Here is a 21,940-nt window from a genome sequence, read left to right as displayed (position 1 = left end):
ACCAAATGTGGAACAGATATTTCTCTATGCCAAAGAGTGTGTGACCTCAATACAGAGACAAGGAGTGCCCAGGTCTCACCACCTCAGCAACCAAACCCTGAGCTGGTTCTGTGGCAGGGAGGGAAAAGAGCCCAGTGCTGCTGAGGAGAAGGCACAGAGGTCCTAGTTTGGAAGTGTATCACCTATTAGGTGGTGGTTGATATGCTGGGCAAATCAGAGCAGGACCAAAACATCAGGGGTGGCCAAAAGTGGGGAGGAAGGCCTGAGAGGACCTCTAAAGCAAAGCACATTAGTTATAAAGAACCAAGGAGGAGAGGGAGGTGCCACAGCAAGAGCAGCTGTCTTGGGGACAGCCCTGGGCAGGGCCCAGCAATGGAGATGAGCAGAGCCAGGCTGCAAATACTGATACCAGGAAAAAGCATTTTGGGGAGCAGAGATCATGAGAAAGGGATGGCACCTTCACATGGGCAGGGAACTACTGCTCAAAACCTCTGTGAAACACCACCATGGTCACACACAGGGTGTGCAAGAGATCTAGATAAAATTTTGGGTCCCCCCATGTCATTCTTTCCTCCCCAGGCCATTTTTTCTGCAGCTGGTACATGTCACAGATCCTCAGCAGTGGCTGCTGCATGGCAAATTCATGCCTGCAGGTCTGTGATGTGCTGTGCTGGGTGAGCTGCCAGCAGCCTCAGCCCTCACCCCAGCCCTCCTCCCCAAAGGTAAAACATTTAAACTGAAACAGGATGAATGGGATTTCAGCTCAGGTCTCAGTGAGGACCTCGACCTGATCTGTGACATTTTGCAACCGCAGTGGGCGAAGGTCTGCAAAGAGAGATTTTTATTTTGTTTTTGTAAGCAGCCAGCATGGCTGGAGAAACCACACAAAATTTCAGGCACATAAAGCTCCTTCCACCTCTAAGTTTGCAGAGCCCGTCAGCTGAAGCAGCCCAGCAGCTGACCGTGACTTGTTAGCAACTATAATGCAGTCAAGTTTGATTAAATGTCCATTCCCTGACTCTCTCAGGAGCCCCAACTTGCAAAGTTTGTGGATTGTCTGAGCTCAAGACCCAACTGCTTCTCCTTTCAGTTCTCAAATTCCCTGGTTCAGTCCCAGGTGCATTGGCCAAGATGATGTCCATCATCTCCTCTAAAACAACAAGCAAACAAACAAAGGAGATGCTCTCCTTCACACCCCCCTCCAATAAAGTGCCTTCAGCAGCTAAAACCAGATCCCAAATATCGGAGACTTATAATGACATCGTGAGAGTTAGCAAGGCAGCAGCTCCCCTGGAGATTATAACAACACCGGTGCTTGAGAAGAGGCTTCGCTTCAAGGCATCTGGAATTGCTCTTGCAAGATCCATTGTCAAATGAGCTTTTTCCTTTGTTTAAAAATGTCAGCCCGAAGACCCCTGCCAGAGTGGTGGTATAGCCTGCTTGAGTTCACTCTGGCTCCCACAAGGCTTCAACAGTCCTCTTTGCCCCTCCTTGTCTCCAGGCTTAATTAGGAAATCATTTATCTTTATTGGCACTCTCTTTCCCCTGCTGCTTTGGCATTATTTTTTTTTTTTTTTTGCCTTCATTCCAGTGCAGTGAGCTGTACAGGGAAGACCACAGCCCCATTCATTGTGGGTGGGGAATAATCTACAACTGGGAGCCCTACAAGGAAGACCCCAGCAATGAATCTGCTCAAGTGGCATCGCCTGAGGGACTACTGTACAGAAACAGGAGAGGAGGGTATCCCCTGGCTCCACTTACAGGCTAACAATAGGGATTCCTGGTGATACTGAAAGTAGGACACTACTCCCAAGGGATGTCATATGGTCAGCCTGTCCCAAACTGAACTGCCAGCCCTCTCCAGTCTAATGATACGCCTACTTCATCACCCCAGCAGTGTCCCTTGGCAGCAGAGCACACAAAGGGAAAGGGCTGCGAGGACTACCGGGCTCCTGGGCTCCAGATGAGCATATGCACGTCCCAGGCTGAGCCCTGAGCATTGACACTTCGAGAGGGGAAGGTTCTCTACACCTCCACAAGCAAAAACTCCCTTGGCTTCCTCCACAGCTCCATTTGCCAGGGTAGCTAGAAAGTTAAAACCCAACCTGAACTTCTTGGGAGCCAGCAGCCTCAACCAGACCTCAGACACACTCAGCCAAAAATGGCATTGCTTTGGCAGCTTGGGGGGAGAGCCATTCACTAGGCTGTACTTCCACTACCACAGGCAATTCTTTCTGGGTGATTTCTCTGGGTTCCCCATCAACTGTGTTTTATTCAAATGGAGATGGAGATAAAATCCCAGCCAATAATTTCTTCCACCTTAAAGAGGTTTCCCCTTTGTGCAAGCCAGGCTTGCCCCAGCCTGTTGCTAATTACAGATGGAACATGAAGTTCAGAAAGGAGGAATCAGAATTGTTCCCCTCCCTCCAGCAAATATCCATTGAAAAAAGCCTGACTCCTTTGCCTGATGGCACCAGAAGTTTTGCCAGTAAGTTTAAAAAGAAGAGGGAAAATGATTGATGGCAAAGCTGAAGAGCTGACATGCAGTTAAGTGCTCCTCTCCTCCTTACAACATACACATCCCTTATTTTGAAAGAGATTCCCCTGCTCTAGAGATCAGACGAAAATCTGATCACAGAAAAAAAAAAAGTGCTTCAGTCATACTTTCTAGTTAGAGACCTCAAGGCACTTTAAACACACAGGGAGGAAAGCCAGGAATGAATCACAGAGGGCAACCAGGTTCTTGTCTCCCACCCTAACCCTCTGCATGCTAAAGATCTCAGAGCTGAGAGATTTCAGCTCTGCCAGGGCTCACAGGGCCAGGGAAACACTATGGACACCCCTTTGCTGGAGGGCTCCTTTTGCCTGGCTCCAGCAGAAAACTCTATAAGGTCTTTGGATTACACTTGTAAAGAAATGATCCTGTGCACCTGGCCAGGTCCTGCACAGCCTGAGAGTTTTTGCCTTGTGTGCTTTCCCTGTGAAGGTCCCTCCCCAGTGCTCCATTTCTGGCCCTCTGAAATCCCCACTCTGAACTGAAAGGAAGAGCAGAGGATTATCTGGAGACCAGTGTTATCTCTAAGTGGAGCCAGATGTATAAATCCCATTATTCTTAAAATAATCATTATAGAGTAAGATCTCTTTTCAGAGATTTACAGTTTGGGATGCTTATCCTTCCCTGGAGTCCCCTCCCAGCATGCTGGAAGTGATGTTCTACACCCATATCACATGTCCCTCCACTAAACTTGGCCCCACCAGCTGCACAATGAAGACATCAAAGTCATGAGGGCTCCCTCAGCCCTCAGCCTGCTCTGAGCAGTTTTTTGGTGTTTGTTCCATCCAGTCAGGACCAGAGAGAGGCAGGTCCAGTGCCAGTGGATGCTCTTCCTCGAGGCTGTCAGCTCTGGGGTGCAGCAAACCCAGTGCAGGGGACAGAGGTGGGAGTGCCAGAGTGGCTGTGACACCCAGACCCTCTCAGAGAAATGTCCTGCACTGCTAAACAAGGGGAAATGCTCACTGAGGGGGAATTATCCCAGAACTGTCCCACAGAATGACAGAATCCTTTAGGTTGGAAAAGCCCTCTGAGATCACCGAGTCCAGCCATTCCCCCAGCACTGCCAGGGCACCAATAAACCTTGCCCCAAGTGACACATTTCACGTTTTTGAACATTTCCAGCACTTCCCTGGGCAGCCTGTTCCAATGCCTGACCACCATTTCAGTGAAGATATTTTCCCTAAAATCTAAACCCCCCTTGGCACAGCTTGAGTCCATCTCCTTTTGTTCCTGCTCAACATCTGCTCGAGTCCAGTCTCCACAGCCTGGTCCCAGCACAGGACAGCACTGGAGCAGAAGCTGGGATGGGAGGCAATTCTGGGGATGCTCTGGGCTCACACCTTTGCTGCTGAGGGAGTCTCAGACACTGGAGGAAGCAGGTGCTCAGCTGTCCTTAAAATGTTTATCCTTGGGCTTATTTTGCCAGCAGGAAGCCCTTCCAGCACCACACATCTTTGGCCTCTCACTGGAGAGGCAAGGTGTTGCCATGGAAACTGGTAAATGCAAAATTCTGACTTGACAGCAGTGTCCTGAGGAAAGGGGACCAACCTCCTTCCATTTGTTTCTGTACCTGGCCCAAGGACTGTGTGTGCCCCTGCATGGCTGGGGGTGGGAGGCCATCCTGTCATGCTGGACACGGGGTGCCAGGAGGCCAGGCTGGACTGGGATAACTGGGAGCACAGCAGGGAGTGCTGTGGGAGGATGCCAAGCTGGGTGTCTGCTCTGGGGCTGGCTGCTCTCTGTCTCTGAGGGAATTTGCTCCCCAACATCCCCATCAGCCCACAGGGCTGCACAGGCAGGACTGCCACACCTGGCTGCAGAGCTGCTGCAGACACTTCTCCAGGGCATCCCAGCCCAGCACCCACAGCCAAGGGCCAGGACAAACAATGAGGGCAGCAGAGGAGTGAGGCAGGACAGCTCTGCCCTGTCCCTGCTGCCTGCCAGCCCACCCTGCCCTTCCTGAGCACCCATTTATCCTGCCCCACTGACCACCTCACTGCCTCATCCCAAAACAGCCACAAGTCCTGGAATTATCACAAAGGAGGTCAGCCATCCTGGGTGTGACTCTGGAACCAAACCCAACAGGACTGAAATAAAATTGGAGCAATTGGCAACGCCCCATTCAAGTCCTGACTGATTTTTCTAACTGATTTGTAGTGGCTTTTAATTTTAAAAGCTACTTTATCAAGTCCATAATGAGCTTTAATTCACACACACAGAAGGTATGTTAGCAAAGAATTAGTATCAAATTTTCCAAGAGGTCAGGCAGTTGCAAGCTGACTGTTGCTGTCTAAGTCAGGATGTGTAAATGGAAGCAGAGTCATGATTGTGGAATAATTTTAAGATATATCATATATAAATATTGGGCCTTGAGAAATATCAGCATGGATTCATTTAAATCCAGCCCAGTGAGGACCCCTTAGCTTGGTCACTGGGGCTTTTCTCCAGGTGTTTTAGCACTGCCTGAATGAGGTGACAGTCACTGAGAGCCACCTCAGAGCTTTGCCGGGTGGGGACTTGGGGACAGATGAGAGGGAGCTTGCCCTGGGTGGACAGATGAAAGGATTTGCACAAGACAAGGTCTGTGCAGGTGACTGTGACCCCTGATCAGTGTTGTGATCCTGCATCTCAGCCCTGCTCCAGAGAAGAGAAGATTGAGAAGTGATCTCAACTATGCATATAAATATCTCCAAGGGGTGTCAGAGGATGGTGCCAGACTCTTTCAGTGGTGTCCAGAGACAGGACAAGGAGCAATGGCCACAAAGGAAAACACAACAAATTCCAGCTCAACATGAGGAAGAACTTCTTTACACTGAGGGTGGCAGAACACTGCACAGCTGCCCAGGGAGGGTGTGGAGTCTCCCTCTCTGGAGACATTCCAACCCCACCTGGACAGGTTCCTGTGTCACCTGCTCCAGGTGACCCTGCCTTGGCAGGGGGGTTGGACTGGATGATCTCCAGAGGTCCCTTCCAGCCCTAATTTGTCATTCTGTGATTTTTCAGTGGCCTTAGATGCTTCTGTGCCCACCCAAATTCAGGAGGGAAAAAACCATTTCCTCCCACAGCCCTGCTGCTGAGTGATGGGGCCACAGCTGGGTTTGGGGACCTTCTGCATCCACCCCCTAATCACAGAGCAGGAGCCACCCCAGGCAAGCTGGGGGAAAGCCTTGTCTGCCCACACCACACACGCCTGTCTCAGGTACCCAACCCCTCCCTGACCCCAGGGCAGCCCATCTACCAACCCAGCATCCTCCCTGTGCATGCCCTGCTCCTCTGCCCACTCCTCTCTGGGCACACTGGGGATCTTGGGGAGCTCTCAGTGATTTGGGGGGCACAGCAGCACCTCCAGCCAGGGGTCCCCATCACAGGGGGAGCAGAGGCAGAGCACCTGTGCCATACTTACTTCCCATTCCCATACTTGATCCGGATGTCTTTGCTCTTCTTCAGCTCTTTCCCATCTTTAAACCACTTGTAGGATGGCTGAGGGTTTCCAGCAGTCGCCTCACATTTCAGGGAAATCTTCTCACCCACATGAACATTTGGGCTTTTCAGTTTCTTCAGTTTGGGAGGAACAGCTATGGAAAGAGAAAGGGGACACTGTGAAACCTCTGAAACCCCTTTCAGAGCCGTGCAGGAGCCCCCCAAGCCCCCTTCCCTGGGCCAAGCTCCTGCTCTCATGCCTGCTCCACTGCTATGATGGAGAGGGAAAACAGCACACAGGGAAAGAGCATGGAGTCAGAAATGGAGTCAGAAACATCCACATGGGGAACAGAGGGAGCCCCTGGCAGGCAGGACCCCTGTGTCTCCTGTCCCTGCAGAGGTTTGCTGAGCTCTCCAGGCTCTCCACCACAGGAGCTCAGTCTCTTCAGACACTATTTCTGCCCTGCTCCTTGCCATGGCTGTGCAGATCACCAACACCTACATGACCTCTGTGGCTGCACGGGCGTGCTGCCAATCCCACAGCCCCAGTAGCCCCAGCAGGATGTTCTCCTGCAGGTGGAGCAGAGGGGAGCAGGGAGCAGGACCCTGTGCCCCAGAGGCTCCATCTCTGCTGCACAGACCTTGTTCAGCTCAACATCAGCAGAGCAGCAGCCACTGAGAGGGGCTGCAAGAAAAATCTGCGTGTGTAAGGGGTGAGAAGGGGAGGGACAGCCCCTCTTCAGGCTGAAGAAGTGAAAGAATAGGTATTTCAGATGGTTTTATGCCAGCAGTGTCAGGCTGGCCAGCAGCCTCTCCAGCCTGGAGCCTGGCTCTGCATGTGGGTGTTTCAGAGAGGTGATTTTTACCATGCACCTGGAACATCAGACAGAGAGGGAGACACTTCTTATCAATCTCTGCCAGGCTTCATATTAAACCTGACAAGAAAGGATTAGCAGGCTTGCAATTTTTCTTTCAGCTGACAGCTCTGTACTCTTGTAGCTCCCTTTTTCTTTCTCAGTGTTAACCTTAAAAAAGGAAAAGCAACTTGCTGGTTTTGCCTTAAGAATATTGGTACCAATGGTTTCCCCTTGTCTGAGATGTGTTACAGAGAGGGAATTTCCTCTTTCTAACATGCACAAACCACCTAATTGCTTTCTTGTGAAATGGCAGAGCACTCAAAGGCAGAGAGACTGGATGGGTTTCATCACTGTTTTACAGACCTTTGTATGTCTCTTCTAGTTCTTCATGCCAGGCTAAGTTAGTGTAGGTTGATAGTATTTAAAGACCTTTCTCACCAAAAGGGATCCTACATGAAATAATAAAAAGCACAGCAATCATCAGGAGATGCTTCTGTGGCAGGAAGCTCTCAGGACTCTCATATTCCCCATGGGAATGAGAAGCCAAATTGTCCTTAATCAAAAGGATCCCAGCATGGGCAGAAACGGGGCAGTTCAGAGTAACAGGAATTAGCCAAACAAAACTCACAGTGACTGAAAGGCAAGCCCAGGACTGTGGCAGGGCTGGTCCCAGGCACATCAGACCTTGCAAAGCTTTCCCAGAGCATGTGGCTGTCCCTGGATCCCTGGAAGTGTCCAAGGCCAGGTTGGATGAGGCTTGGAGCACCCTGGGATAGTGGAAGGTGTCCCTGCCCATGGCAGGGGGTGAGGATTAGATCAGCTTTAAAGTTTTTTAAGGTTGATTCAACCCAAACCATTCCATGATTCTAAAAGGACAGGGGTCACTGTGCTTTGGCACAAACAGAGACTTTTGACCAGAAATGATCTCAGCTTTCACCAAATTTTAGGACTTCTGTGAAAATTCTAGATGTCATGGGTTTTGGAAGCCCATATCCCTGATCCTTGCCTGGAAATGGGTTGCCCAGAAGAGCTGGAAGGCAGGGAAGGGAGAAGAGAGCTGGTCTCTTCTCAGAACACTGCATGGAGAGCCAGGAAGGTAAACAGGACCTTGCTTTTATAGGGGTCATTTTGGGGAATAGAGAAATAGACTCTCAAATATTTATTCTGTCTGGATGTGTGTGTCAGTTAGCTCCTATTGTACCCCGAGGTCACCCTGTCCCATGCCAACATCATCCATACACCTTAAATACAGGGAAGGTCCTGACCTTGGCATGGCTGCATCTGCTTCATTTTATTTCCAGCCTGGTGGTCTGCAGAATTATGAAGCAGGCAGAATATGGGTTAATTCGGACTGAAATACCAGTCACTGAAAGGACAACTCTTGTCTCATTTCAGAGAAGCCACAGGCGTGAAGAATTCGGATATTTTTTAAGCTAGAACCAGTAGTAAGATGTAAACTGGTGTTAAAACTGATATAACAACTGAGTCCTGGAGAGTGAAAGAATGTTCTCTTCTTGTCTCCCTTCCATAGTTCTATGTACTACCCTCACCCTGAGTGGAAGAGAAACTGCAAACTGCTGGGAGAAAGGGGTGTCAGCCCTGCCCCTCTCCACCAAAAAACCCCAGAAACATGCAGCCTGTGGAAGAAGAGGGACAAGAACAAGCAAGGAACCTTCCATGATCTCCCCACCTACACGGGTCATGTCTCACCTAAAACTCTGCACATGCCACCAGTGATGATTACAGGACTAAGCAGGCAGATCCAAAAAACCAAAGAGCTGGCACACACACACAGCATCCCACCCCTCCAGCAGAGAGTTCTGCCCAGAAAAAGGGAGGAGAACATCTTTCCATCCCAGTCTACATGTTTTTGGTGTCTCACTACAGGAGGGAAAGAGACAGCTTATTCAGCTGCAGGCCACACTTCATGGGCTCCATGGACTGCAATTCCCCAGCTGAATCAGACAGAGCAGTGAAAGGGAATCCAAACCCAAAATATTCTGGACTGTGTCTGGGAAAAGGGCTGTGCACAAAGAGGCAGAGCTGTGCTCCCTGACACATCTGTGCCCTTTCTGCTGCACTGCAGCAGGGCTTGTGCTTGGACAGCAGCGTGGGAAGAGCAGGCAGAGCCCCAAGCCTTGGAAACAGCATCCAGAGCCTTGCTCTGGGCAAAAGAGAAGCCTGGCCTTGGTCTCTGGGAAGGGCTCCTCTGGGCTGGAAAGCCTCACTTCATAATTCCTGCAGCTTTCAGAAAAACACAGAAATCTTCATTTAGAGCCATTCACTGCTGATGACTCTGCTTAATTCCAGACAAAGACTTTCCTCTGGCTTTTACTCATAAAAAGTTTAAACTGCAGCTCTTATTCATAGTCTGAACTTCTCTAACTTTGGCTTCTAGCCAAGAGATCTCTGCCTTTCTCTGGTAAATTTGAATCCCATCTAGCAACCAGAAACCCCTTCCCTTTTTAGGTACTTTTAAACTATGACTGAATCACCTTTCAACCTTCTCCAGCAGTAAACTAAAGTAGCTTGAGAGACCAGAGCAGCACACAGAGTGCTAATACTGGAATATGTCAAAGTTTCACATTTAGGTATGTTTTCAGTTTTTGACCCATTTCCCATCTCTGCCCTGTCCAAATCACAGGAAACCATGACTTTAGTTCAAAATGATCAGAGGATGGATTTAAGTGCCCCCTCTCTTAGTGCTCTGAGAATTTGGGGTCATTTTAATCTCCTCCTTGTTTGATACTTTTTCCAGCATTCTGGAGAAACAAACTCACTAGCTTCACACATATCAAAATAGCTGGGCAATATGTGGCCCAAGTCACCCATCACCCTGGAGCAGGCTGAGCTGGTTCCCATGGAGCAGCCCTGCCAGCTGTGCTCTCCTCCACAGCTGGACTGGCAACACCCCCAGCTCAGCCCCCACTGCAGCCAAGTTCACCAAAACAGAGAAGGGTTTGGGCTCTGCTTGTCAGACTGAAGCAGCAGCTTAGGATCTGTATGGCTGGTCACCTTGCCATTCTGTCAACCCCTCCTCCCTCCAAATTTGTGTCTCCTTTCCGTGGGGTGAAGCAGCACCAGCCTCACAATGCCTGAGGTGATGGACAGAATAGCCAGATGTATTTCCAGGCAATTTTTCTGAGCAACAACCATGTCAAGGGTATGTCGTGCTGCAAAGATGAAGTTTAATCCTGGTAGAGCAGAGACCAACAATAAATACAAATTTTCTGTAGATTTTTGCTCACTCCAAGGTCAGATGAAACCCAAGCAACCATTAGATCCCATCCTACACTCGTTGTTAGAGCTGTAAAAATTAACCCTGAAAAAGCCTTGACAAATGCACACAATTTCCTAACTTGTTTTAAGAGCCATGTTTGACCTTTGCAGGAGAGGTTTGTCCTGTGAGAGCAGCCCTGGCATCTGCTGCCTTCTCACAGAGAGGAGAGGGTTACAAAAGTCTGAAACGCTGAGCTCCAAACTACACGGTATGAATTGTTTGAACATCCTCCATAAAAGGACTTACATGTACACATTGCTTTAATTAATTCACTTCTGATTACACTTGATATAACACTGAAGTACCTTGATGATAACAACACCTCTTTTACTTCTGGTACCTGCAGTATGCCTGCAAGCACCTCAGAGCCTCAACTCAAAACATCATTAATCATCCTCGGGCAGAGTGCCCAAACAGAGTCCAACAATGGAGTGGTGACAAAACCACATCCCACCCACAGAGCATCCTACATAAACAACCCCTGGGCAGCAAAAAGCAGGAGCAGTCACCGTGGGAAAGGTGCTCCATGACTCTGGAAAAGCCAGCAATACCAGCCACAGGCACTGCTCCCTGAGCTGTGGAGATGCTCCACACAGACACATCTGGGATCTCCAGACACATCTGGGGTCTCTGGGGAACTGGTGTCACCAGGAGATGGGACTTCTCATCCTGGCCTGCTCCCAGGGCTCCAGGTGAGCCATGGAGCTCCCCCACACTGCCTGGCACGTGAAGGTGCAAAGTGTTTAGGTAGGTGGATCTGGAGACCTGGGAGGATGGGATCCTTCTGTCTGTGAGCAGCTGAGGAAGAAGGCAACTGAGCTGGAATTCCCTTGGGCACAGAAAAGGGAAGCTGAAAAATGCTTTCTCATAGGAATGGATGAGATGCAAGGAGAATTAAGACCTACAAACCCACAGGTGATCCTGTGACATATCCCTTGACATATCCTAGGGATGGCTTTCCAGAGACGGCCCCCACCCAGATGTCCTCAGGTCAGGACACCCCTCCTGTGCCACAGCGGGGAGGGAAGGAAGGTGCACAGGTGATCTCTTGGGAAGGAGCTGTGTTTGTGAGCCTGCCCAAGCCACTGGGCTCAGGACAGCCTTTCCACACTGGTGCCAGGGCTTCCACTGGTTGTGCTGGGCTGGAGAAGCTGCAGACCCAGCAGTGTCTCCGTGGGTCTGAGCTCCCAGCTCTCCCCACACACCCAAAGGATGCTCCAGGCACAGTCCTTGAGGCTTCCTCACTGGAGGACAAGATCTGCAGGCATGATACCTGCCCCAGCCAGGTCTCAAAGGCTGCTGCTCCCTCAGCCCCTTCTGGAGAGTCCCCACCACACTGCTGTTCAAAATCCCACTGCCTGCACAGACCATCCCTCTTACATAGAGTGCCTCAGACAGGAGTATTTCAATATTCTCTGACATGGAAAATTACAGTATTCATCTTTCCATAGGAATTGTTTTGCAGCCTCGACTTGCTCCAAATACAATCACAAGCATTTTCCAAGGTAGCAGCTCCTAACTGAAAGGAATTTTTCCCATTTCTGTCACCTCTACTGCAAACTAAGAACATGTGTTCATGGCACATCACCATGCAGGTTGGGACACCAGACATCTCTTGGGGGTCAGCACACTCCCCACTGTGATACAACTCACTTCTTGCCTGATGCAGTCCCACAGGCTCCACTGTTTTAACCAGAGGTGATGCTCCTTGGCCTTGGGTTTAATTTGGCCTATGGTTGATGAGGAGACAAACCTGAAGCTCAGCAGCAGCAGCAGCTCCTGATCCCCTGGACTTTGTTTAATGCTGGCTTCAAATGCCAACCTGCCAAAGAAGGGGACCTACTCTGAGGAAATCTGCCTCCTGCCAGAAGGAATGGAAACATGGGATGTGCTGGAGAAGAGCCTCACAGCACGCTGGGTGTTTGTCCTTTTGTCGAGGTTTTTATGGAGAGGGCAAAGGGCAGTCCTGCTGTGCCCCCAGCAGGCTGTTCAGTGCTGAGGGGACTCAGCTCCCCGGGGCGGTGTCAGGGCTCCTGGCAGTCTGTGACCCTCCAACACCCCTGGAGGTACCAGGGCTGGATTTGAGTGAAGCTCTAGAACAGCCCTGGCTTTGTTGCCTGGGTGGACACAACGTCCAGAGACCACACACAGCCCAGAGCCTGCGGAGAGAACCTCGGTGTGACACTGACCCGTCCCCCACAGCCCCAGTGGGTAACTACAGGCTCCAAACCAGAGTGTTAAACATAATATAACATCTTTAATGTGCTTTGTACTTCAGGCAACTTATGTTTCAGTTTATGCCAAAGCATGGTCAGACATTCCCAAGGCAGTCTTTGTGGCCACTGTCTCAGATCCTGGTGTGCTGAGCAGGGGTACATGGCAGGTAAACAACAGTGACAAATTAGAATGTCCAAGGGACAGAATTTTGCTGTAACCACTGTTTGACCCTTTAATTAACATAAAGCCGTGTTCCTCCATGAGCAGAGATCATGGAATCATGGAACCATGGCATGGCTTGGGTTGGGAGGGACCTTGGAGACCATCTCATTCCAACCCCCAGGAAGGGCAGGGACACCTTCCACTGTCCCAGGTGGCTTCAAGCCCCATCCAACCTGGCCTTGGACACTTCCAGGGATCCAGGAACAGCCACAGCTTTTCTGACAGCCTGTGCCAGGGTCTCACCACCCTCAGAGGGCAGGGACTCCAGGTGGGAGCCAGCCCTAGACCATGTGGCTCACCTGGGACATTTACACCTCACCTGCACTGTCCGAGGGTCTGCCTGTGGAACTGCAGAGAACAGCAAGGGTTAATAACCCAAAGCTCTCCAAGGACATGGGAGATGTCCTGGCTGCCTCTCCCACAGCTATGCCAGCGGGAGTCAGAGGCTCATCTCTGTTCCTGGGAGAGGTCCCACTCTGGCACTGGGGACCCAGGTGTGCCAAGGCAGGAGCCACTCCTTCCTCCAGGCCCTGGAGGGTCTGCTGAGGACACCCACCCAGAACAGACACTAATGGGAAGGACACAGATGTGTGAAGATGCTGAAAAGCATCTGAGATCTGTGGATATGGGGTTGGAATGAAGCATGGAAAGCACTTTGCTGAAAACAGAATAAATGCATTATTCCTCCCTACATGTCCCATACCTTCCCTAACACACAAGTTTCTTTTCCATTAACTAAGTTCCTGTAGCCTTCTGTCTTTTCCAGCCTTAATGATTCTATGATTCTATGAAGAAGTGCTACTAAGCCAGAAATTTCACTCTCCTCTTAAAAATCCTGGCTCTACTTATATTTAAGAGCAACTGATAAATTCCTCCTCCTCTGTCTTTCCCACACTTAAAAATCCCGTTATTCTTCTTTCCAGTGAAAGTTTTGAAATTGGTGTATGATTTGGTCCAGAGCCCGAGGCTGAAATCTCAGCTCCATTGAATCAATGAGCATCTGGCCACTGGGCAAGGATGTTTTCCCAATACCCAAACTGTTCAGACAACTGGGCTGTGCTTTTGTCACAACGCTGCCCATGCATGTGGCTACACAAACACTCACCTGAAGAGCACAACAGCTCCAAGAAATGCACATGCAAATATCCAATATTAAGAACCAGGGGCTGAAGTGCTTGGATTTGCCAAACCTAGTACTCTATGAACACTAGCTGGTTTGCAAACAATGTAATTGGAGTAGAATTGCTATTGTGTTTGTTTGTTTTGAATATTTTTGGCCAGGAAGTTGTCCTGGAGGTATAGTTGAGCATAAGTGGTCTGGTGGAAAAATGTCATTCATTCTGTTCCTATTAAGACCAAAAACAATAGCCACACAAAGACAGCAGCGACAATTTCTGCTCTTCATGCCTCTAACAATGTGTTTTCAACCCTAAAGGCAACATCTTGTTTGTACCCAATTGATTCTGGGATCATATTTTATATAATCAAATATATCTTTGAACAAAGATATGTTTTATGAACTGCTCAATTTCCAGATGACCTTGGAAACAGCAATTCATAAAATATAGCTTTATCTCTATCTTCACAATCAGCTAGAAAAACTGCCCACCCATGCTCTGTGGACTGCCAGCCCAGACCCAGTCAACAAAGAAATTACCCCAAGCATCCAAAACTTTAAAATACATTAATCCTTTGTTCCAGTCACTGAGCACTAAGCACAAATTACTTGCCCTAGAACCCTGGTAAAGACCCGGGTGGCATCCATCATCTTTCAATCACCAAAGGAAAGTGATTGAAAAACTCACCCCAGGAGACAAAACAATCTAGGTTTGAAGAAAAAACCTTTGTTTCATTAAATGTTTATTATGAAATCTGTACATGAAACCATATATAGACCCCTTATGTCACTGCAAAGCTAAAGGCTAAAAGCTTTCAGATTACAGAGAAGAATTTGCAGATGCAAATGACTATTAGTGGAATGTCATTGGTTCTAGAAAGGGATGAAAAGAAAAAAACCCTACTGGATGTTTTACAGCTTTATGAATCACAGGACTGTTGTTTTAAAATAATAGGGGAGAACAGCACAGTTAGAGGGGAGCTGAAATTCCTCTAATAGGGACTGCCTGCACCACCTGGGCTCTCCCAAGGATGGGAGGACAGCAGATAGAACATCATGGGCTGGTGGAGCATTGCAGGGAGAAATTCTTCCCTGTGAGGGTGGTGAGGCTCTGGCACAGGTTTCCCAGAGAAGCTGTGGCTGTCCCTGCATCCCTAGAAGTGTCCAAGGCCAGTTGGATGGGGCTTGGAGCATCCTGGGACAGTGTAAGGTGTCCCTGCCCATGGCAGGGGTTGGAATGAGATGAGCTTTAAGGTCCCTTCCAACCCAAACTATTCTATGGTTCTGTGATGATTCTATGACTCAGGAAAACCTGCAAAAACAGGACCCACTGCAATGTGTGGGTACAGCACAGCCCCAAACACACCAAGTGTTTCAGGTAAATCAGGACATGGTCCACTGCAGACAGTGACCATGCTCAGATCTCTCAAATTTTCCACACAAACCTGTCCCTCCCTGCCCAGCCCTGTGCCCATCACAGCCAGTGCACAAGGCAGGGACCAGGCAGCACTCAGGCAGCACTGCACTCCTGGAGATCCCTCCCTCCCCTCTCAATACATCATATTCACACAGAATGAGGACTCCAGAGGGGGTTAACTAATGAGGTGTGAGATCTGAGGTCAGGAAGGGCAGAACCACAGAACACCTCAGTGCAGAGGGACCCGTCACCCCAGCCCACACCAGCCCCATCCCAGCAGAGAATCCCCCTCCTTCCCTGCCCCAGCAGACTTCCCTGTGAGAGGCAGCTTTAAGGAGTGTTGTTAAACATGCTTAACTTCAGCAAGCAGGGAAAAACAAGAGAAACTTAGGATCGGTTACAAGATGTTAATCCAGGGCAGGCAGAGGTCAAGTGAAGGTCAGATGCGACAGCCCAGGTGGCAAAATTTTTTTTGCTATTTCGACTTCCCAGGAAGTTTTGGGCCAAAGAACACCCTGATGTTTCACACACAACCAGGTGAAACACCACACAAAGCAGGGATTCACAGAAGAAAGCACTTTAATATCTGGGTAAATAAATTCAGTAAGAAGCCTCTAACACTGAGGTGGAGATGTTTAATTTTTAACCTATAAAATAATATTCTCTAGAATTCCGTGACAAAAGCCAACCACTTGCAGTCTTAATTACAATATTTTTTCCCATGTCTCTGCCTACTTTGAAAGTTCACCATTGTCTCTGGTGAGAGACAAATCCACCAGAGGGTATTTCCAAAACAGAAAGCCCTGTTTTTATCGGGATCTCCCCACAAGAGACCCCAGGGCTTGCATTAGAGACTTGTTTGTTCTCTGTAATGTTATATTAGAAAGATTAAAAGTTTTGCTGTTGGTTGAAGAAAGGCTTTAAAGCACTGGTACCAGAAGTGACCGCAGGTCTGGTTTTCATCCAAGCACAGGAAAGAAACTAAAGATCATCCCTGAGACAGCTTTTCCATGAGCCCAAGCCCCACCGAGCGTGGATGGAATTACCAGAATGTGCTATAACATGTTCACCCTGGGTTTGTGCCACTGCTGCATCTGATCCCAGCCCAGAGGCTGAGCCCTGTGCAGGCAGAGATCCCCCAGCCCAGCCGAGGGAGAAGGGCCACCCTCGTCCCTGGGCTGCAGGCAGGCACAAACGGAGCTGTAAATTCTGACTGGGACTCTGGGCACTGCCCAGTGGAGACACTAACACAGCGTGTCTCCTGCCTTGTCCAGAGTGCGGCTTCCCAGCATTGTTCTGAGCAGCTCCAGACCCCCACTGGAGCACAGCGATGGGTGGCTTCCACTGAAATGTCCCCCAACCAAGCTGATTTACAGCTGCCAGGAGTCTCCAGGATGTCAGCTCTTCCTGATTAATTTTTTTATCCTTATTTTCCCTCGTTTTTATATTTGAATATTGCTTATTGCGATATTCTTCAGAACTATTCTCTGGAAAGCCATCCTGGCTAATTTTTGGCTTGTAAATTGCTCATGAACAGTTTGCGGCTTGTGTTTGAAAAAAAAAAAGAAATCAAGAAACTCTGGCTCATTTTGGTTGGATGAAGAGATTTTGTGGCCTGCATCAATTCTAGTCCCTGACAGCAATGACAGAGCTCTTATTATCACAAACATACAGTTGCAATTTTAAAATTTGCTTCCTGTGACTCTTTGTTAAAATTTAATCAACAGTTTCTGTTTCCACAAACATTTCTCTGGCAGAAAGATCACTTTATAGAATATTCATAGGCAACAAATGAGAAGGAAGGTAAAGCAAATTTGACTTTGTGATGAGAGCCAACCCTTGCTGACTGTCCAGCTACTTCACGGAGGGATTTAGGGAAGAGCAGCACAGGAAGGTGTAATTTCCTAGGAGCTATTGCAGAACACAAGTGACTAAAAACAAGGACCAACGATGCAGCAGCAAAATGTGGGCAAAGAGGAGACAACAGGCAGCATGGTGATGGCCCAAGCAGGGAAATTATTCCGAGTTCAAACTGGACATGAGTTTATTGACCTGCTTCATGTCCAGCTTTAGGTCACAAAATGGGAAATTTCGCCAAACTGGGCAGCAGATCCTGCACAACACAAACAACTTAAGGTGAAAACCAGAGTTCTGAACAAAAGATGGTTGTTGAGCAAAAAGCTATTAATAGTGCTGGGTTTTATCCCAGAAATGTTGCGTAAAGTGGGACAATTCACATCCCTTCTCTGTGCTTCCATTTCCTCTCTCAAAGATCCCACTCAATATATTTGGGGCAGGGACTGGCTCTTGTGACTCTGTGCTGTGAATAGCACAAGGAGAACAATGCTGCAGCCAGGACCTCTGGATGCCACCACAAATGCCAGTCCTGAGAAGCAGTGACAAAAGCAGAAGGAGTTTGGGATCCAAGGAAGACCTGGGAAGAGACATGGCACAGTGCAGGTTTCATCCTGTGCTGTAAGCTGGGGTGATTCTCATCTCCCTGCAGGAGTGACAAAGGAGAAGTGAGGCAGTGGAGCTGGAGAGGTAAGAAGGATCTCACTCAGACCCTTTGCTAAAGAGAAATTCCTGCAGAGCTGCTCCTTCACTTCTGCACTCCCACTACTCCCCTGTGCACATCTCCCCAAGCCACCCTTGAGCAGCTCCATGCAGAGGAATGCAACCACCGAGAATCAAAAAAGGAATTTACAGAGGCCTGAGAACATGATGAAAACCTGATGGAAGGAGTGGGATCTCCTCTTCTGAAGAACATTTTTGTAGGAAATGCTCAGTCTGAGTACCCCATGCATGTGACTTTGTTTCTGATGGATCTGTAGAAGGTACAGTAGTGCCAACAAGCTGCCCTGGAAAAGCCTGGAGAGACCTTTGGGTCTACAGAACTAACCTAGAAAGGCCCAAAGACAGGGTTCAGGGGGACAACAAATCACAGGATGACAAGAATAACCTTGGAAGAACATCTCAGAAATTGAGCAGATCACATCCCTGCCCCAGGGGGGGTCTGCAACATCCATCCAACTGACCAGGATCCAGAACAGCCAAGCTGTACTGCACATCCACACTGCATCCCACAGGGTGCCCCAGGACCTGGATGGCTTCTAGGACACAGCTGAGCCCCACCTCACAATCCCAACCACGGGCAGCAGGGGATTCCCTCTGGAAACAGGCCCAGGGTCCCTGGCAGAAAGGTCAATACAGGGCCCTGCTCAGCAGGTGATGGGGAGCCCAGTCACACTGGCAGCTTCTGAGAGCTGTGAGGCTCTTCTGGTCTCCAGGAGCAAAAGAGATGTTCCATCATTCCAAAGATGTAATCCATCTCTCCTTCTGTCCTGTCCTTTACACTACCCCTTCTTTCTGTTCCCTTCTCCTTGCCCATGCCACCAGCCACAGATAACCAAAATCACTCCTCTTTGTCCTTCCTTTGATGATTTTTTTTTCTTTTCTTTCACAAAATCCATTATCTTGAAAGCCTTGACTATCACTCCAAGGCCCCAGTCTCATCCTCCTTTCATTTCTGGAGATGCTGAGTACCTCCCACATCACTGAAGAGCTCCCAGCAGCCTTGTCTCCGTGAAATCCAGAGAGCCTGAATCACCTCTCAGGCAGACACCGGAACACTGGCGCTGCTTTTCTCATTTTCTGCCTGTTTGGGATGGAGCATTGGGAGCTCCACTGTCCACACAGCTCAGAGACACTTCAGTGCTGCTTTGGGCTCATCTTGCCTCTGGCTGCAGGATGTAGAAGCTGAGCTTCCACTCACACCCCACGACGGTGACTGCTGGTCATCCTCCTGCCCTGCTCATCCCTGCTAATGGTCAAGCCTGAAACACCATGGGAAGAAATCCTTTCTGCTCACCTAAACAATGCTGTTTGTAGTTGCAGGACCTCTGTACACGTACAGAGGAAGAATTCATCCCAGATTTTGCAGTTACAGGACCCCTGCACACATAGAGGAAGGATCCATCCCAGATCTGCTTTTCTAATGGTGCTTTTCAGCAAGGACCCACACCAGCAATTACCCAAGTCTCACCCTAAGCCAGGGGATCATGAAGATGGAACATCACAGTCGAGCACAGCCTACCCCATTATGCTTCTCACCTCATTTTTCAAGTTGTGCCCCTCCCTTTGTAATTTGGTGGTAAATAAATGCCTGGACAAAATATCAGCTAATTAACTGGGAGCGTCTTTGTGAGCACGAACAAAAGCTGAATGGACACCTCAGACAAGATCACACCCTTGAAGGACATTCTGAAAAAACATTCCCAGGTAACTCACAATGGATAGATCCCAGTTCATAAGAGCCCTCAGGGACTCCCTGGGCTTGCTGCAGTTCCCAAGGAGACCTTCCAGAGGTTAACTCTGTGCAGTCACCACGGAGGGCAGCGCCTGGCACGGCTGAGCTCCCAAGGCTGCGCTCTCCTTCACCCCCCTGACAATTCGACACACTGCTGTTTATCCTAATCCATTGTTCATGGTCCTCCCCACCCAGTCCTCAGCCCATGTGATGCTCTCCTGTCCTCACCAACTGGAATTAATTTGGGGTGCTAGGGCTCTATCAAGACACTTCACTGAAATCTAAATTTGGCAAAGGATTACCTGCTGTCATAGGGTATTTTGGGATTTTATCAGATATTCGGAGTAAACACGCAAGTCATCTCATTTTTTCTGGGGCAGCTGGTTTGTAATTCCCAGTGATCCTCTGAATAACCACACAACTCTGAGAGGGAGATCCTGGTCAGCAAGGATTGTTTATCAACATAAACTTTATTCCCCCAGAATTCCCCTCTACTGGCGTGTTATGTAAAGCTGATGCTGCTAAAACATTCAGCTGAACTTAGGTCAAGAGAAGATGGCTTTTGAAAGCCTTCCAATGGTTCGTTTGCAATAAATGGCTGAGAAACAAATCATTTCAGCCCTGATGAGTCCTCAAGCAGCCAACTCTGTTAGCAGGGCAGCTCCAACAGTGAGGAGCAGGGGGAGGCCCAGTGACACATGGGGCCTCGTGACAGGCACAGAAAGCAGCCAGGGAGGACCACCAGGCTGAGATGCTGGGTCTGACCACGCTCCTTGCAAGACAAGAACCCCACTTAATGCAGCAAGTATCACTTACTGCTCCTGAATTCTTCCCAGTGGGGAAGTCTTCTGCATTCTCTCATGGACAGGGTTGGTTCCCTGCCCTGATGCCCAGAGGCACAAAACCCCTGCGTGCATTTTTCCCGAGTTTATCCAGATGACAGCGTGCCTGTGCCTCATGTAAATGCCTGCCTTTCTGCCAGCCCTGCTATGCTCTTGCCTTCAGTGACTGCAGTGACAACAGCTTCCAGGGGATGTGAATGAAACGGGCCAGGAGCAGCCAGGGATGTCTGGGCTCCCCACTTTGGCCTCAGAGAGACACAGGGAATGCTGCATTTGTACTGTCACGGTGTCCCTTCTCCTTTCAGGGACCTCAGGTTTCCGTCCTGTGGGGTGCAAGGTGTTTCAGGGTTCTTTCCTGCTCTCCCGACGGCAAAGGACTTTAATTCACAGCCAGGAGTTGGGATGTGAGACCTTAGCTCAGCAGGCACAATCCACCCACAGATCCCCTCCAGCTCCCCAAAACATCATTTCCCAGGGCATCTCACACAGATCACCTCCAGCTCCCTAAAGAATCATTTCCCAGGGCATCTCACACAGATCCCCTCCAGCTCCCCAAAACAACATTTCCCAGGGACATCTCACACAGATCACCTCCAGCTCCCCAAAACATCATTTCCCAGGGGCATCTCAGGTGTGGCATGGTGGGACTGAGTGCTGGAGGGTTGGATTTGAGAAGAAAGCTTCAGGAAGCTTCCTGCTCTGGCATGAGTGGGGCACAGATGACAGCTGGGTACCAGTACAACAGCTCAGTGAGGACCAAGCAAAACACCCTCCCAGAGGCACCTGCAGCACCCAGCCAGCTCTGCAGGGCTGCTCCTTCAGGACAGCTCATTGAGCTGAGCCCCAGGCTGCTCCAACAGGTTTGGACTTGAGCAATTAATCCATCCCATGCTGAGGAAGGGGGACTGTCAGCTCAGTCTGTTCAGCCTGGCTTCTCCAGAGGGTACCAGGAGCCCTGGGGCAGGCTCTGCTGTGAAGTGCTGCCCTGTTCTGGGTACACAGAACCGCCTCCTCTGCCAAGCCCTCACCTCCTGTGCAGTGCTAACCCAAGGCCAGCTCAGAGCAGAGCTGCCACAAGAGCCCCAGGCTGGCTGCAGCCATCCCACCAAGCCCAGCCAGTTAAAAACAGCAGAGTTTTCTGCAGGATAAGAGGGTTTAAGGCAGGACTCTGGTGCAGAACAGTTCTTTCCCTTTAAATTCACACCCTAGGCCAAGCAAGTTTTGCAAGAGGCTCCCTGTGCAGACAAGCCCTGAGGCTCCAGTGCAGAAAAACGCTGCTGCTGGGGGAAGCACCCAAACCCTTCTGAGGCAGGGCATGGCAGAGGCAGCTGCTGAGCCTGCATGGGGCAGAGGAGATGGCACAGGCCAGAGAAATGGGCTCTCCATCACCAGAGGAGACACCCAGTGTCCCTTCTGACCTGCAAAAAAGACCAGGAAGAAAATAAAGGGAAAAGGAGGAGAGGAGGGAACAGACAGACACCACACACAGAGCTCTGCCCATTTGGAAATCATGAACTGCCCTTCTTCTCCCTCTTGAAAATGGTGATATTGAACTAAGCAGGAGATTTCCACCTAGAGATGTGTTTGGGGTTTGCCATTACATTCGATGCTGTGAATGTTTAGGGCCCAGACAGGACATGCTGTTTGTCTCTTCCCTGTGGTGAAAAAGGGTAAGAGAGATTGGAGAGTCCCAGAAAACAGAGCA

General features: G+C 49.5%; 1 protein-coding gene across 2 annotated transcripts in view; it reads right to left on the bottom strand.

Moving 5' to 3' along the window:
- Positions 1 to 21,940, bottom strand: part of NRG2 (neuregulin 2) — an 81,107-nt gene that overhangs the window by 48,655 nt on the left and 10,512 nt on the right. For both annotated transcript variants that reach the window (XM_056502499.1, XM_056502500.1), the window contains exon 2: positions 5,958 to 6,129. In XM_056502499.1, the coding sequence (XP_056358474.1) occupies positions 5,958 to 6,129 (172 nt within the window). The remainder of the gene's footprint in view (positions 1 to 5,957; positions 6,130 to 21,940) is intronic.

Source organism: Oenanthe melanoleuca, chromosome 13 (assembly GCF_029582105.1).
Source record: "Oenanthe melanoleuca isolate GR-GAL-2019-014 chromosome 13, OMel1.0, whole genome shotgun sequence".
Classification (NCBI taxonomy): domain Eukaryota; kingdom Metazoa; phylum Chordata; class Aves; order Passeriformes; family Muscicapidae; genus Oenanthe; species Oenanthe melanoleuca.
The sequence above is the reverse complement of the archived record's forward strand: the minus strand, read 5'-3'. Positions and strand labels throughout refer to the sequence as shown.